A 17,099-nucleotide genomic window follows, 5' to 3' on the forward strand; every position below is an offset into this window, starting at 1 on the left:
GGGAGCAATTCTCTGGGGGAATCGGCCTCAGGGGACCCGGCACCTTCCCCTCAGCCTCCTGGTCTGGAGGCACAGGCCCCAGGCTGGGGCTGCTGGCCCGTGCGGGGGGGTACTGGCCCCACGCAGGGGCGTTACTGGCCCCATGCAGGGGGGTACTGGCCTCACACAGGCCCTATGAAGGGGTACAAGCCCCACACTGGGGGTTAGTGCTGCGTGCAGGGAGGCTACTGGCCCCACGCAGGGGGTACAAGCCCCACACTGGGGTTCAGGCCCCACATTGGGGTTCAGGCCCCACACGGGGGGTTCAGGCCCCCGCAGGGTCTCAGACACCCCCCGGGGCGGGCACGTGCCCTCTGCGCCGCTACGGCCCAGCGCCAGGGGGCGCCCTTCCCCTTCCCGCCCCCGCGCAGGCGCCGTCGCGCCGCCAGGAGAAGGGGGCGGGGCCACCTCGGCGCCGCCATTGGCTGAGCCCAGCCCGGTGGGGCGGGGCGGGGCGGCCGCGTGCGCCCTCCAAAGCGTTCCGGGCGGGAACGGGGGCGGCGCGGAGTTCCGGGCGCGGCGTTCCGGGCGGCGGCGGCCCGCGCTCCCCTCCCCTGCCCGCCCCTCCGGGAGCGCGGCCTCGGCGGCGGCGGCGGCCGGGCCCGGGCCGGGCCGGAGCGCCATGGAGCCGAGCGCAGGTAAGGCGCGTCCCGGCGGGCTCGGGCTTGGGCTCGGGAAAGTTTTTCGGCGGGGTCGGGCCTGGGGCGGCGGCGGCCTCGGAGCTCCCGGGGCGGCGGCGGGTGCCGTTGAGGTCACGGTGCTGCCTCAGCGAGCGGCGGCGGCGGCGGGTCCCGCCTAGGGCTGGCGGGGGCCCCGGTGTCGCCCGGTCCCGGTTGGGCTCCCGGTGGCGGCCGGGCCCCCGTTGGGCCTCGGGGCTGAGGGGTCCCGGGGCCGCGCCCCGGCTCGGCGGGCTCCGCCGCAGCCGCCTCAGGCCCAGGCGGGAGGCGGTGGCGCCGGGGGCGGCCGGGCTCCCACCCGCGGCCGTGGCCGGCCAGCTCCGGTCCCCGCCGCTCCAGCCCTTGCGCGTTCCCGGTGCTGAAGCGGGCACCGGAGTGGGGGTTTCGGGGGCTTTTGGGGGCCGATCTCAATAATTTAGGCTCGACTAAACCCCCCGGGAAGGGAGGATGAGCCCGGCTTTGCGACGGGAGCGACGGCGATGGAGCCGGGACGGGGCTGCGGGTCCCTCCGTCCCGCACCGGGGCGCAGAGCCGGGGCGGTGGGTTCTCGGCGCGTTGCCGCTTGCGGTGATTTTGGCCCCAATAACTGTAATCTCGTTACTTTTCCCCCGCCGTGAACCAAAGAGGATTTGCCGTTTGCAGCCTGGAAATCCGCACGGCTTTTCAATCCCGTGTTCTGTGTTCGCACCGGGGCGAACTTTGCTGGCAGGCTCCGTGCCGAGGGGTTCGCCTCGGTGAAAAGCCGGTTTTCTTTTATTTTCCTGGGCCTTTTTCACGGCGCGGGGCGTCGGCGCGGAGCTCTGTGAGTAACCGCGGGGCCGAGGCCGTGCTCGGGTTGTCCGGCCGCGCCGCAGCGAGACACGAGCTTAAAAACAACTCCAAGAGTTTACCCGTCTTAATCTCGGGAGGAAAGGGAGTTTCTCGTCCGGCTAATTACAGGTTGCCTCGCTGCCCTGGACTCCGTATGCTTTCCTTGTGGGCGAGGAGGCTGGCGGTGACTCACCGGCTCGAGCATCTCTGACAACCCCATGCTTAAGGGAAACGTCTTTGCACCGACGCTGCGTCGTGGGAGTCGCTTACGCAAGGAGCGAGCGCGGTAACGGGACGGAGCCTCGCGGGAGGCAGCGATGGCTCCCGGTACGCGGGGGAGAGCCGCGCTCGTCCCTGCCGCGATGCCGCTCCGCTTACCCGTCTGTAAAATGGGCTGACGCCGGCGCCGTGCCGGATACACGCGATCAGTTCCATGACACGTTTGCTGGTGGCGATGCGCTTGCAGCGCGCGGTGGGGATGATTTTCGACTCCAAATTGCAGGGCTGATAAAGGCGTTAGTGTCAGCTTGAGTCACGGAGCTGGAAAAGCCAAACTTGGTGGCTGGAACTGTCCGCATCAGATCACTGACAACGTCAGATTTCTCCTTCCTGGCCCCGCTGCGTGTTCCCAGCCCTCGGCGAAGGCTGATCGCAGTCGCTCCCATTCACACGCCGCAGTCGGACTCTTGGGTTTGGGTTTGGGTTCACTTTCTCCTGCGCGTACCGAGCTCCTTTCTGCTGATTGTGAGTTGTTACCCCGGCGTAGCAAGAAAAATGTTCTTTGCCTGGGAAAGAGGAGGGATGTTCTCGATGGAGAATGTCCGGGTGAAGCTGTGTCGCTTGTTGGGGAAACGTGACGTTCAACCACGCGAACGTGCGTCTCTGCGTGCTAAAGAAATAAGCTTGTAGAGGGGAGACAGCGCGGCAGCTCGCGGCTTTAGTGTTTGGTGCGCGGCAGCTCGCGGCTTTAGTGTTTGGTGCAGCTGGGAGTGGTGTCTGCCGAGGTGCTGCCTGTGAGCACGCGGCGTGGGGGGACCCGCCTGCAGAGCTCGGAGCCCGCTTATAGAGCCGGGCTCTATCCAAGGTGTGAAACTCGTCAGTGGTGGGTGTTGAGTGTGCAAATCCCTGCTGAGAATAGAGGCAAAGAGGAGTCGTGTGCCCAAATACGAGGATCAGGACCGTGGTCTTTCTAGAGCCTTAATTTTTGTGGCTTTAGTTCTTTCCTGAGAGTTTCCCGTGTTTCTGGCGAGTCTCTGCCGCTCGACGCCGTGCGGTCGCAGCGGGACGTGACCTTGCTCTCGGCGTTGGGGAGGTGCTGGAGGGGACGTTCTCTCGCCTTATATCTCAACAAGTGCCTCGGCTCTGACAGTGCTCGAGTGAAACGTTAAACTCCTCTCTTCAAATGACAGAAAAATAGATTTTGGGGAGAAAACGATGCGTAACAGGGTGGCAGGATCTGCCGTGGGCTGATGTGGGGAGGTGCTGAGTACGAGCGTCCCCCGGGAGGCTGGCAAGGACAGCGCGTGCCGGGCCCTGCTGCAGGACCAGGGCTTGTGCTGGAAATAGCAGCGGCCTGATTTAAGCAGGTGGATCGGTCTGAAACTGAATTTCCTTGCGTGTAGCCGCTGAGAAAACTGTGTTTATTTCAGGTAGGTGCCTCGTAGCTGGCTAAAACGGGGAAGGGACCCCGAGTCCCAGACGTGGCCGCGCTCTCGCCCCCGACTCCTGGGTGCTGCCTTGGCGCCGGCTGGGCTGGCGTCACCCCCGCACCCTGGCGTCACCCCCGCACCCAGCGTGTCCTCTCCCATGGGCCTTCAGAGGTGAAACAATGAAGGTGGAAGCGAGGGTGCTGTGAGAATTAGACCGTGCACGCTCAGCAATCATCCTTATTAATTATCGCGCTGTAACGATGGTGCTTTTTTTAACGTAAAACCTGATCCACGTCGGGGTTTGCGCCGTTGTTTTGCCTTCAGGACCTTTTTGAAACAGAAAGTCGGAGTTTGGAACTTATCCTGAAAAGCGCAAACCCCCTCGGAAGGGGAGCTGGTAACTCGCAGCGGTGGTGGTGTGGGGAGAGCCTCGGGTGTGATGGAGCTGCTGCGTTCGTGTCGGAGACTTTCTGGCTTTGATTCAGCTTTGAGGCTTCGTTCCTGCGCCGCCGTGTTCTTCGATGCAAGTTTTGGAATAATCTGGGTGTTGAAATGAGCACGGCTGTATTTAGAGCAAAGGGAAGCAGGTGGCTGCAGCTCTGGAAAAATAGGGGAAAGTTTTAATTTAAAAGCAGTTCAGCATATGAAAATCATCATGTTGTTATAAACTTTCACTGCGACTCTTGCTTAACCGCTGCCTTTCTCCTGCTCCTCTTGAGCAACAGCGGGTTTTTTTAGGAACGCCTCTTCCCTGCTGGAAAACCTCCGTCTGCAGGGCCGGAGTGCTGCCCTGGGTCGTGCTAAAATCCCGCAGGAGATGCCGAGGGAAGGGTGTCACAGGCCGATAAGTCGCGTTGAAGAGCCGCTCGTACAAGATGCCGTAGCCCTGCGACCTCAGTGCTGCCTCCAGCCTGACCCCGGCGTTCCTGTCGCGTCTGTTTACAAACATTCCTCTTTTTTCCATGTGGATCCGCTTCCTTTTGCATCCCCAGCGCCCTTCCTTCGGGCTGGAGGAGCTGGCGAGCTCACAGGTTTGCTTGCACCGCCCTTTTCATCAGGAATAACTATTTTGATGGGCTCTGGAGGGTCGGTGATGGTTTGATTCCTGCCCTCGATGGAGCGGGAGCTGCGTGGTCCCCGTCCCTCCTCGTACAGCACCTGGTCAGAGCTCAGCGACTCTAACGATGGTATTAGGTCAGGTCGGGTTCAGCGTTAATCCCGGCTCCCGGTTCTCGCGTGCGTTGGGTAACCGGCCAGGCCGGGGACACGGGCTGGGACGGAGGCAGCGCCCTGGGAGGGGGGAGAAAGCGAGGAACTTCCCTCGAGAACCTTCCCACCTCGCTCGTTCGGAGCTGAGCGGCGTGAGGAGCTTATTAGGCTCGTTAAGGAAAGAGCAGGGCTTGGTCAGCCCCCGGCCGGGGCTGCCTACGGCACCGGCCGCTCGCCTCCGGGCTGCACCACGAGGCTCTCGCTGGGGCCGGGTTGGTGTGTGGGACTCCGGGGAGAGCGAGGCGGCCGCGTGTCCCTCTGCGCCGTTCTGGGGGGGGTTTTTTGGTGTGAGAGTTGGGCACATTTTGGTTGCTGCCGGGAGCGCCCTCCTGGGGGGGTTTGTGGAGCGAAGTGGGTGCCTGATGTGGGGAGCAAAAGCCTTCTGGCAAAACGAGAAATCCCGTGGGTTTTGCCCCATCCTGCCTTGGTTCTCGTCTGAAGGTCCCCGAGGGCTTCGGAGGGTCCAGCCTGGGGGTCCCCTGGACCCTCTGCCCACCCGCGAGGCTGGGACGCGGCGGAGGTGCCTGGCCAAGGTCGTGCACTGACCTGGCACCGGAGCCCCGGCGTCCCGGCTCGGGTTCCTGCCCTTGTCAACAAGTCACGGGTGAATCTGGGGAAGAAACTTTGTAGTTTTACGCTCTTAAAATATTTCTGGAAATACCTTTTTAAACGTAGCAAAGGCCACCTATGATACAGAGGTTCCAGATCGTGGTTAATGCTTCGTTTTGACATTAGCCCTTAAAAAGATACATTTTTTTTTTTCCCCTTTTTCTGCAGTACGTGTTCTCAACATGATCGAAATCTTAACAAAATAAATAAGAAAATTACAGCCCCTCGAAATTCATCTTTCCTGTTCTGTGCATTGTATTTGTTTCCGGTGAAATGATTTAATTAAGTGTGCTTGATGATTTCTTTTTTTCCCCGTTATGCCCTGGAAGATGCAAGTGATGAAGCTGAGGTACATTTAATTATTTTACCTTGCTTCCTTTTTATTCCTTCCCTCGGTCTCTTTAATTTGCCTGATTGAGTTAGGGCAGGGAGCGTGATCTGCAGAACTCACCACGGAGGAGGGGGATGCCCGACACCTCCGGCTTCGCTGCAGTGAGTTGGTACCAAAACCCGGCAAATGAATTTTGGTGTCGTGTTATCCTACAGGGAGGACGTGGGAAGCGAGGGGGCTGCGGGTCGCTTCGCTTCGGTGGGGTTTTTCACAGAATCCCAGAATCACTGAGGTTGGAAGAGCCCTCTGGGCTCATCGAGTCCAACAGTTGCCCTGACACCACCATGGCAACTAGACCAGGGCACTAAGGGCCATGTCCAGTCTTGTCTCAAACCCCTCCAGAGATGGTGACTCCACCACCTCCCTGGGCAGCCCATTCCAATGGCTAATGACCCTTGCTGAGAAGAAATGCTTCCTGATGTCCAACTTGACCCTCCCCTGGCCAAGCTTGAGGCTGTGTCCTCTTGTCCTGTCGCTGGTTGCCTGGGAGAAGAGGCCGACTCCCACCCGCTCCACCCTCCCTTCAGGTAGTTGTAGACTGCACTAAGGTCACCTCTGAGCCTCCTCTTCTCCAGGCTAAACCCCCCCAGCTCCCTCAGCCGTTCCTCGGAGGTCAGACCCTCCAGACCCTTCCCCAGCTTGGTCACCCTCCTCTGGTGACCAAGACTCTTTTTCCGACTTTACTCTTGTTTTAAAGGACGTTTGGGATTAAGTGTTTCAATTTCGGTCCGTTTCTGTTAGGAAGGGTTTGCAGCCTCGTTTAAGGGATGAACTAAACCCGGCTTTTCTCCGCGCGTGTCGTTTCACCGCCTGGAAGGAGGAAGGTCCACGCTGGCGACAGGCGCAGGCATCCTCCCGGCTTTCACTTGCCAGTTTTACGGGTGTGGTGACCGAGCCAGAAATACTGTTTGTGTAAGGATCAGCTTATTATAGTTCAGAGCGAGGTGTGACTCACGGCTCGGCGTAATCTGGCCGCTGCCTCGCTCCATTGGAAGCGGCGCTCGGGCCCCGGTGCGAGCTGGGGGGGGAAGAGCTCGTTCATATATTGCTAAAAATCCCGGGCAGAAGCAGCGGAGAAGCCCACAGGTAACGTCATGAAACCCCACGTGTCACCCGTGGGCGGGGAGCTGGTGAAACGTGGCGTCAGGCTTCGTTAGTGGGGTTTGCTCGTGCATTAACACCACCTTAACGACCTTATCACACAGAGTGGTTGGCTTCTGCCTCTCAGAGACCCCCGCGATGGTCCAGTCCTGTCCCGCCTGCTCTGCCCGTTCTTCGTCACGCTCCTCGTTAGCAAACGACAGCGGCTCCGCGGCTGCCACCCCCGCGCTGTGCCCAGACCTTAAGAAAAGAGATTTTTTTAGAATCCAGGCAGGGAAACACACCTCCCCAGCCCAAACTGTGCTTAAATCAGAGTATACGCGGCGCGAAGGGAGGATTTAAATGCAGCTGGAGATGAAAGTCCTCTTCGGTTGCTGGTGTCTTTTATGGTGTTGACTTAAAAGCTGGAGTTTAAAAACAGAGTGAGGTCGCACACGGGCTTTTGACGCAAAAGGAAACGTTTTCCTTGGGCTGAGACTGTGAATTTCCTAATATAGCTGAGGCTGCTGTGTCCTGCGAGCAGGAAGCGGCCGCCCGGGGCTGAGGGAGGACACCTGCGCCCGGCTTCGCTTCAGCCTGAGGCCCAGACGCCCTCGAGGCACCTCCGAGAGCCGGGTCCTGCGCCCGGGCTGGGCTTGGCTTCGGGTTCTTGGTGCAAGCTGGGACTCGGGGGTTTGTGGGTGCAGCGCCAGCTTTCTTGAGGCTGGTTAAAAAAATAAATCAATACCAAGTTTTGAGTTTTTTTTTCTCTTCAGCTGGAACTGAAGATTTCACGCTCCGTTGCTGGTTTCGATAAGATTGGCTTCCAGAAACCAGGGCAGTCTGGCTGTAAAAACAAGCCGAGTGATGAAGGCTCCTAAATACTCGTAATCCCGAAGGCTCTCGTTGGGGGTATCGAGCGTACGGGTGTAAACCTGCATTTTCTGTGCTTTCCTCTCGTCTTTGTGCCCAACCGATAAAGCAGCTGGTGCGGTGCCAAGCAGAAACCTGGCAGGAGTTTTTGGAAGCAGAGCTGGGTACGTCGCTGTGAGGTGACCCAGGGGTTAGTCCGGTGCGGAGCCTCGTCCTGTTTGCAACCAAGGTTTCTCCCAGGGGAGTCGTCTCTCTCTTAGCTGGTGCTCGCTCCTCCCGCGGCTCGGAGAGGACCACGCTCCGCAAGCATGACAGCGTGTCCAGGCACGACAGTAAAACGAGGTGAAGTATTTCCAGCAGCGATGAACTCAGTCATCTTTTACAGGACAATAAGAAAAACACAACCCAAAAAACCCCGGTGAATCAGCCTGAAACCATTTGCTGGCAGTTCTGCGAAACACCTCCGGGGCCGGCGGGCACCGACGTCCCTGCGTGTGGCAGGAGAGGGGCTGGCAGCTCCTGGGCCGTTCCCCTTCTCCTTGCTGGTGTTGATTTAAGCAGCACCTCGTGGCTCTCGCGTTTTAGAAGCATCTCAAGATGGAGAGTGATTTGTTAAATCCCTTTTAGCTTTGTTTTGAGCCTGCGTTATTTAAGCCCAGTGCAGTCAGGAAGGCATTCACACCTCGAGTTCCTGTGAATAGTTAAAAATCAAGGGGAGAAGAGCAGTTAAAACTGAATTAATACAATTCTGAGCGTGACCTTTGGAGACGGGATCGACTAATTCTGTCTTAAGGGTTTGGTCCTGGAAGAGCCCGGTCCTGTGCAGAACGAGGTTATTATTTATTAGATTTGAGTCTTGTGCTCTTTTGCTGGTGAGTGTTTAAAATCCTGGCCTGGAGCTTTGCCTCTGGCCACGAGGCGAACGCACTTGATGTTTTTCTGGGATTGTCCCCAAGTTTATTTATGAAACGTCCAGCGATGCCCTGGCTGGGAGGTGGAAACTTCCCGGGTTTTTGCTGCCAAGCACTTGTCTGCCTCCGAAACGAGCCTGCGAATCCTTCTAGTGTCTCATAAGGGCGAGGCTTAATTAAGCTTTTTATAGCATTTTACAAGCATTAGCTAACTAAATATTGTGACATCCCTATGGGGTAGGTGTTTTTTCACTTCTCCTAATAAAGCCGTTCCGATCTGCGCGGGCAGAACTGCACGGGAGGGGGATGCTGTGGAGATGAGGTTCCCCATGACGCCCCGTCGTTGGGGGCAGCCCGTGCCCGGCGCCGTGCCAAGCTGCTCTGAGGAATATGGATTCCCAGAGGTTTGAGAGCGCAGATGTTACCCCGTGTGATGTCAGGGGATGGTGTAAAGAGGCTCCCGGAGGTGGGAGCGTCCTGAGGAACGAGCGGCTTTGAGGAGAGCGGAGGTTGCGGCCGTGCTGGGGATGCTGCCGAGAGCCGTGGCCGGAGCTCGTGTTTAAAATGTGTGTTTCCAAAGGAAGAGGAGAACAGAAAATAGGGTGAACGTGGGTTCCACGTGGGTTCCAAAGTGCTGAGCTTTTACCTGATTTATCTTCCTGGCGCTTGGCGAGAGGTTGGGGGCGTAGGAAAGCGGCGCGGGTGGGGGACGGGGAGGAGAAGGGTCAGCCCTCTGCGACGCCGATTTGATACAGCAAATTCTCGGGGAAAGTAACGCCGAGAGCTGGAAGGTGCCAGCGTTCCCCTCGACCGTGGGGGTGTTTAATCAGGAGGCAGCAGGAGCGGCGCGGCTCTGCCCCGCTCCCTCGCGTGTCGCCCGCATAGCTCAGCGCTCGCATCACGGCGTCGGGCTCGGAGGATTCCTGACGGTCGAGGACATTGTGGTTTCTAAAGCGAGGAGTCACGCACGGTTCAAAGACAATATTGACACGGTTGTCAGCGAGCTGGGGTGCGTACTGGGTGGGAGTCGCCGTCCGAGCCGCTGGTGCTGCCACCGACACCAGGAGAAGGTTTGTTTTCTCTTGAGCTTTTCCTCTTTGGACCCTTCTGCCTCCTCTGGCTCGTTCTGTTTGTATTTTAAATTCTGCTTCACAGAATCACTGAGGTTGGAAGAGCCCTCTGGGCTCATCGAGTCCAACCATGGCCCTGACACCACCATGGCAACTAGACCAGGGCACTAAGGGCCATGTCCAGTCTTGTCTCAAACCCCTCCAGAGATGGTGACTCCCCGACCTCCCTGGGCAGCCCCTTCCAGTGTCTAATGACCCTTGCTGAGAAGAAATGCTTCCTGATGTCCAACCTGAACCTCCCCTGGTGAAGCTTGAGGCTGTGTCCTCTTGTCCTGTCGCTGGTTGCCTGGGAGAAGAGGCCGACCCCCTCTCCACTACACCCTCCCTTCAGGTAGTTGTAGACTGCACTAAGGTCACCTCTGAGCCTCCTCTTCTCCAGGCTAAACACCCCCAGCTCCCTCAGCCGCTCCTCGCAGGTCAGACCCTCCAGACCCTTCCCCAGCTTGGTCGCCCTCCTCTGGACTCGCTCCAACACCTACAAGTGTTTTGATATTTTGGGGGTTTTTTGGGGGACTGTCGGTTTTGCAGAGATCGTAGAAACAACCGGTTTTTCATCCTAAATACATTTTCTTTAGCACTTTTCTATTTGCAGTGTAGAAAAGCTCACGTATGATCAGTATCCATATGGATATATTCTATATCCTGCATTGGAAGGGATCATGGTAGCACCGTACCTGCCCGCGTGTGTACGTACACGTACGGGGGGTGTTTGGGTACGCTGGACACCAACAGCCTTTGCTGGGTGATGGATTTGTGGTGCACATCTTAGCCTTGGAGAGGGGGAGGGAGGGAGGGAAGAGGAGAACGCGTTTCCCTTGCACGGGAAAGAAAATAATAAATAACAACCAGCGCCAGAGGCTGTTTCTCCGCGGGAACCCGGCGCTAAAGCTCTCGCACGGTTCATCGCCGTCTTGTCGGACCCGGAGTTTTCCATCTGTGTTTTGCCTGACATTTTTGAGCGCGCGGGAGTTTGCTGGGTGACTGCAAATGCCATCAGTTCGCGGGCGTGGGCTGCGCCGCTGCTCTTTTCCTCCCTAAAGCCACGCTTTGCTGCGTACACATATTTTTTTTTTAAATACTGAACCCACCAGGAGGAAGTTCTCTCTTACTGCAGCGAGTTTGCAGTTAGAAACTTTTATTTCTGTAGCTCTTGCCGGTGGTTTGAGAATACAAACGTCTGGCTTCTCATTAGGGATGTTCCCTACACCGGTGATGGGGCAAGAGCAAGAAATCCTCTGCCAATTTTCCCTGTCTTGGGTTTAGGTTTGCCTTCAGCCAACAATGCTCCGGCGATAAAAGAATATTAAGTAGTTTTTCTGTGTGCGTGAAGTTAATAAGTGTCGTGGAAGATAGCAAGGATGGTATTTAACCAACAAAGCCAGGAAATTCCAGATTAAAGCGTGGATGTTTAACGTGGGGCTGCGGAGCTGCGTGCCTGTAGGGAGGTTTTGCCCATCTTTAGGAATAACCCTGAAAAGAGACTTTTTTTTTAAGGCACCAGGAAAGCGAACAGGTTCCTTCATCTCCCGTGTGATACTGAAATCTCCTCACCAGTACAGCAGCACCTCCCTCAACCACCTGTACAGATTTTTTTCCCCTTTTCTTCCCTGTGCCAAATTTTCAGCTCAGGATTGATTTTTTTTTTTCCCGGCGGTTTCTCTTCGACAGTCGAATTTTTATCACAACCCTTTAACTGCAGAACAAATCCCGCGGAGCTCTTTGCCCGGTGTGATGCTCGCCGCTTGTGCCTCGAGGAATGCAGAAAATCAGGATTTGAGCACACACCTCCCTGAACCTCCGGACCTGGGAAGAAAACTGAAGATATACATAACCCACCTCCGGCCGGGCTGTTTTTGCTCCTCTCTGGGCACACAATCCGCGCTGAGTGCGCTTATTTTTCCTGCAAGAAGAGGAATTGTTGGGTGTATTGTTTTGGTTTTTTTTTTGCCTGAAAGGGCCTTTTTGTTTTGGTTTGGTTTGTTTTGCAGAGGCAACGTCTGTCTACTAATGACGGCGTTTTGGTCTCGCTTTTATTTCCCTTGCACGCAACCGAGGTGCTGGGAGGAGGAGTGCCTGCCCCGGGGAGGGCCGGGCTGCTGAGCTCGCTGCGAATATATCAGAGAAACTTCTTGCTTTCTCGCCGCTACCAAATAAATACATTTATTCTCCTGGCTCCTTGTCCATGATTTTGGAAAGAAAAGCCCCACCGCCTTTGAAATGAGAATTGTTTTCTTTCCTGAGCCTTCGGCCCGCCCGTCCTTAGCACAGTCGTTACCGCCCGTCCGCGTGCGGGGCGAAAGCAGCCAAATTTGTCCATTTTTCTCCCAATTATCAATTAGTGAAACAGCAACCCCAAAGCACAGTGAATTTTAGGGGGGAGGTTTATTTTTCCCCCCTTGGCACCTGCCATCGGATAGTTCCTGGCCAGCTCGGAGCCTGCCCGGCCGGGCTAATTATTTTCTGCCCTGTAACGCGAGCCGCGCGCCTTGTTGGTCTCGTTCCTAGATTGATGCCGAGGTGCTGATCCGGGCGCCGCCGACCCCAGCTGCCGGGAGGGATCCATGAGCGCACGACCTCGGCTATGGACATCGTCCTGTCGGATTTTGTTCGCTCAACGGGGGCAGAGCCGGGACTGGCCAGAGACCTGCTCGAAGGTAAAGAAAACTGGGAATAAAAGAAGAGAAGAGTCAGGCGGTGGGTGATGGGGGGGCTGGGAGGGGAAAAAAGGGGTTGTAAGAGGGGCAGGAGCTGCTGGCCAGACCCTGGGGCTGGTGGTTGGGGAGCGTGATGCTGGAGGTATTAAACTCGTGCCCTTGGCGGCGCGGCTGGTGAAATTCTGCCTCGGTTTCTTGTTACGTGTCCATTGGGTGGTGAGTTTCAGATGTTCAGAAAGGGGATGCATCAACCAGGGGTAAAGAGGATGCATCAGGAGTAAAGGGGGTGCATCAACCAGGAGTACAGGGGATGCATCAGCCAGGAGTACAGGGGACGCATCGACCAGGAGCAAAGGGGACACATCGACCAGGAGCAAAGGGGACGCATCAGCCAGGAGCAAAGGGGACGCATCAGCCAGGAGCAAAGGGGACGCATCAGCCAGGAGCAAAGGGGACACATCAGCCAGGAGCAAAGGGGACGCATCGACCAGGAGTACAGGGGATGCATCAGCCAGGAGTACAGGGGATGCATCAGCCAGGAGTACAGGGGATGCATCAGCCAGGAGTACAGGGGATGCATCAGCCAGGAGTACAGGGGGTGCATCAGCCAGGAGTAAAGAGGACACGTCAACCAGGAGTGTGGTTTCCCTTCCTTCACACGTGTGCTGTTCACCACGAGCAGCAAAACTTAAGGGTTTTTTTTCCTTATAGCAGCGATGCCTCCGAAAGGGCTCGAGGAGTAGCACTGGGGGAAGGCTGCCTGTGGTTTGAAATCAATATGGGGGTAATTATATAGGCAAAACCACGCTGTTACTGGTACGTCTCGTTCTGCTTGTGAAGGTGGTTGCATTATGCCGATATAAATTGCTGTTTTGTCGATGCCGGTGGCCTCTCCTGGCAGAGCGTCCCCTTGGAGCCCCATTTACGCCCGGCGCGGGAGGCTGCTGTGGAGCAGGATCGGGCGGTTTAAGGTGATGGAGGTGCTTGGGGTGCTCGGGAATCGAATGCAGACATCATCTGTGTTCAGTCCGTTTGCTTTTAAACGGGCAAGGAGTCCTCGAGAGCCTCAGCAGTGCTCTATGTACTTAAAAGAGCATCTGTATTTGTGCTAATAGTATAATATTGGCTTTCTCAAAAACTCCGTGAGATGGGGAAGCTGCTCGTTAGTGATCACGTTTAGTTGAAGGCTGCAGGTGATTTTTTTTCCACCCTGGGAAGGGACAGAGGAGAAAGGACACCAGGTCTTAATTTTGGGGCTGCAAACTCGCAAGCGTTGCCTTTGGGTTAATGTTGACAAAAGGCTGGTGAGTAAATACCGGCGTGTGCTGGAACGCTGGAGGACAGAAACATCACATGTGAAGTGGGGCAGTTTGTAGGTAATTAGCCCATCTGTAATTACAAAGCAAGACCGTACTTGCTGGGTTTCTTCCCATCACCCTTTTCTTGTACAACACGGGTCAGTTTTGTTGTCGCTTGAACCCGGGACCAGGTGATGCTCCTGCAGTATCCAGCTCCCCGGCTGCTGCCGCTCCTGCCACTGATGAATTCAAAGCCCTGAAATTGTTGCTCTAATCTGTGTCTGTAGGCAAGTTGCTCCACCTCCTTGGCTCGAGCTCGCAGCATCCATTCGTAGCTTGGTTTTTTCCTCTTCGAAACCTCCCGTTGGCTTCGCAGGGTTCAGGGCTTCACCCTTGAATTTTTACTCGGCGGAAGTCTGGCGAGTTGTGGGTTTTGTGGTGTGTTGGTGTTCTGGTTGCTGGGTTTAGGTTGTTGTTTCATGGCAGGGTTTCTAATGCTGTCTTTCGGAAGAAGTATTTAGGCTCGTGATAGGAAAGGTTAAAGCAGACATTCCTTCAAGCTCAGCGCAGGGGTTGGTTTATTTTGACAACGGTGGTTTTAGCTCATTTTCATGACGTGCCGCTGAGCTGCTGCTGTTTCTCCTGCAGCCTCGGTGGAGATGAGGGAAGACACGGAGATGTTTCTTTTTTAGGTGGGTATTAGCGAAAGCAGGCAGATAAAAGAGGTGTAGAAAGTGAATTATGCGGATCTGAATGTTGAGGGTGATGGGGGGGATTTGTAAGTCGCGTTTTCTGTCTGTGCTTTGAGTTCCGTGCACGTGTCGAGCGAAGTCTTCTCCATCCTCCTGCTCTCCAGCACCGTTGGAAACCCATCGCCTCGACAGCGAAGGATTGCAGCGCACGAATGTGCACAAAGCTGGAGACCTGGGGGAGAAGGGAGTGTATTAATAGGGAAAATTATTGAGGTTCTGCTCTTTGAAATTGTCCCGTGTTCTGGCAGCGAGAGCTGTAGCATCACGTTGAAGTTGGGCTCCAGGTCTCCCTGCGGTTGACCTTCTGGCTCAGAATCCCAGAATCAATGAGGTTGGAAGAGCCCTCTGGGCTCATCGAGTCCAACCATGGCCCTGACACCACCATGGCAACTAGACCAGGGCACTAAGGGCCATGTCCAGTCTTGTCTCAAACCCCTCCAGAGATGGTGACTCCACCACCTCCCTGGGCAGCCCCTTCCAATGGCTAATGACCCTTGCTGAGAAGAAATGCTTCCTGATGTCCAACCTGACCCTCCCCTGGCCAAGCTTGAGGCTGTGTCCTCTTGTCCTGTCGCTGGTTGCCTGGGAGAAGAGGCCGACTGTCCACTACAACCTCCCTTCAGGTAGTTGTAGACTGCACTAAGGTCACCTCTGAGCCTCCTCTTCTCCAGGCTAAACCCCCCCAGCTCCCTCAGCCGTTCCTCGCAGGTCAGACCCTCCAGACCCTTCCCCAGCTCGTGGTGTCCCCCGGGGACACCGTCCTTCCTGCTGGAGAAGGGAACCTCCCTTTTATCATCCAAAACTTGCTCTGGGCTGAAATCTCCCCGAACCCCTCGAACCGCCTCTCTCGTGTTTGCAAAAAAGCCCTGTAGAGCCAGGTCCATCGATCGCACCCTTCCCAGGTGCTTGTGGACAACTGGGTCATCTCGTGAGCACGGGGATTTAGGAGCCCGTTCGGCTGCCGTCGTTGCGCAGAGTTTCCAAAGTTTAGGGGTTTTTTTTCCAATTCTGAAGCAGCTGCTGGAGAAGGGGGTTGGGAAACGTGACCGTAACGGGTCAGTGTCACTCAGGTACCCTCCTGTCGCTGACGTGTTCAAGCGACAGCAAATTCAATTTTAATCTGATGGGTCATTCTCATTCCTTGATACTGATTCCTTATTTCATTAAAAAAAAAAAGGTCAAAAAAAAAAAAAAATCCCCTTGACTCAAAAGGTAACCCTTAAAATAACTTTCTGTTTGGAGTCAGTCATTAAATGCTGCAAATTACATCCCTCAAAAGAATTTAAATACTTGACAAGCGTATTTCCTTTGGGGAATTAGACATAATGACTTCTTTTATTGTCCGTGAGCTATATATAAGCCCATTGGCAGTTTATATATCTTTCCTGTAGCGGAGTTACTATATATAAAGTTGGCTTGCTTTCTGCAGCGTCTGCTAACGTGCTAATTTAAGAGCCTGGATTAACAGTGTTCCTACAAAATAAAAATCCCAGTTTCCCCAAAGCAGCCATATGGTGGAGTTTGTTTTGTTTGGGGTTTTTTTTTGCGATGTGTTCTTGCCTTTGGAAGACGGTGGCTCCTAAAGGTCAATTTATTGCGTGTTGAAGGACCTCAGTGTATTTATATATATATTTATATATTCCGTTCTCGTGTTGAAGGGAAATGGAACTGCTTTAAGGATTCACTTAACTCCACCAAGTTCAGGCCCTTTTGCTGAATAATTTATCTGGCTCGTAACGACACGAACCTGCTGAAAAGTCTTCTGGATACCACCCAGCCCGGCTGGCACCTTGCTTGTGTCTATATTTTGGGTGTCAGCTCCAGAAGAATTGGGTGGCTGCGTCTTAAACCGTGCCCAGAGATTTAAAAATCACGTTACTGATACTCAGCTTTTAAAGGGCTGGTTTTGCTCGAGCGTTGTCCTGCGGTGAGGTGGGGGTAGAGCTGGAGGCTGTTAGTGTGGTCAGCAGAGAAGCGGTGCCGGCATCGCAACGGATCATCTTCACGGCAGTTGGAGAGTTGTAAAACAAAGCCATTGGGTTCGTGTAGATGTTGTGGCACAGCCTGACCTGCCCTTCCCTTTCCTGAGGGCAAAATTATGTTTATTTTCCTTCAGTCCCATGCTCTGGGCTCAGTGCGTGCTGTTGTGGTGGCCCTGCCCTTCTTTTACAGCCAGGAATCTTCTGGCAAAATTCTATCTCAGACTAGATGTAAAGAAGAAATTCATTATGCTGAGGGTGGTGAGACACTGGCCCAGGTTGCCCAGAGAGGTGGGAGATGCCCCATCCCTGGAGACATTCACAGTCAGGCTGGATGGGCTCTGAGCAACCTGATCTTGTTGAAGAGTCCCTGCTCAAGGCAGGGGGTGGGACTAGATGGCCTTTAAAGGTCCCTTCCAACCCAAACCCTTCTGTGACCCTATGAAAACTGGAGGTCTTTGGACCTTGTTTAGGTTCTGCAGATGTCCGGCATCCCCGAGCAGCAGCTCCCTCCAAGCTCTGGAGGTACCTCTGCACACACGAGGTGTAAACCATCCACACAACCTGCGGCAGGAGAGGCATGTGGATGTTTTAGGGACTGACTCCATTTCTTTCCCGTGTGATGGTGACCACTGTTGATACCTTCCCCTCCAGGCAAGAACTGGGACCTGAGCGCAGCCCTGAGTGACTTCGAACAGCTCAGGCAGGTGCACGCCGGCAACCTACCCCATTCCTTCAACGAAGGACGTGGCTACAAACCCCCCGAGAAAGAGGCAGCCCGCCCCGGGCGACCACCGCTGCAGCGGCAGGATGATGTTGTGCAAGGTCAGTGTCACCAAAACGATACGGATCAATTAAATCTTTCTGCTGCCTGGAATATTTATACGCTGGAGCGATTCGTGCGCTCGCAACCAAAAAATACCAGCTGAAGGCAGCAGTTTCATGATCAGTTTCATAAAGGTTTGCAGCTCCTGCGCC

At 55.4% G+C, this 17,099-nt stretch overlaps 1 protein-coding gene across 2 annotated transcripts in view; it reads left to right on the forward strand.

Moving 5' to 3' along the window:
* Positions 1-591: 591 nt before the first annotated feature.
* The window catches only part of OTUD7B (OTU deubiquitinase 7B), a 31,999-nt gene continuing 15,491 nt past the window's right edge, over positions 592-17,099 (forward strand). For both annotated transcript variants that reach the window (XM_068414727.1, XM_068414726.1), the window contains exons 1-3: positions 592-677; positions 11,944-12,092; positions 16,776-16,946. In XM_068414727.1, coding sequence (XP_068270828.1) covers positions 12,020-12,092; positions 16,776-16,946 — 244 coding nt within the window. In that variant the 5' untranslated portion in view covers positions 592-677; positions 11,944-12,019. The remainder of the gene's footprint in view (positions 678-11,943; positions 12,093-16,775; positions 16,947-17,099) is intronic.

This window comes from Nyctibius grandis, chromosome 17 (assembly GCF_013368605.1).
Source record: "Nyctibius grandis isolate bNycGra1 chromosome 17, bNycGra1.pri, whole genome shotgun sequence".
NCBI classification, from domain to species: domain Eukaryota; kingdom Metazoa; phylum Chordata; class Aves; order Nyctibiiformes; family Nyctibiidae; genus Nyctibius; species Nyctibius grandis.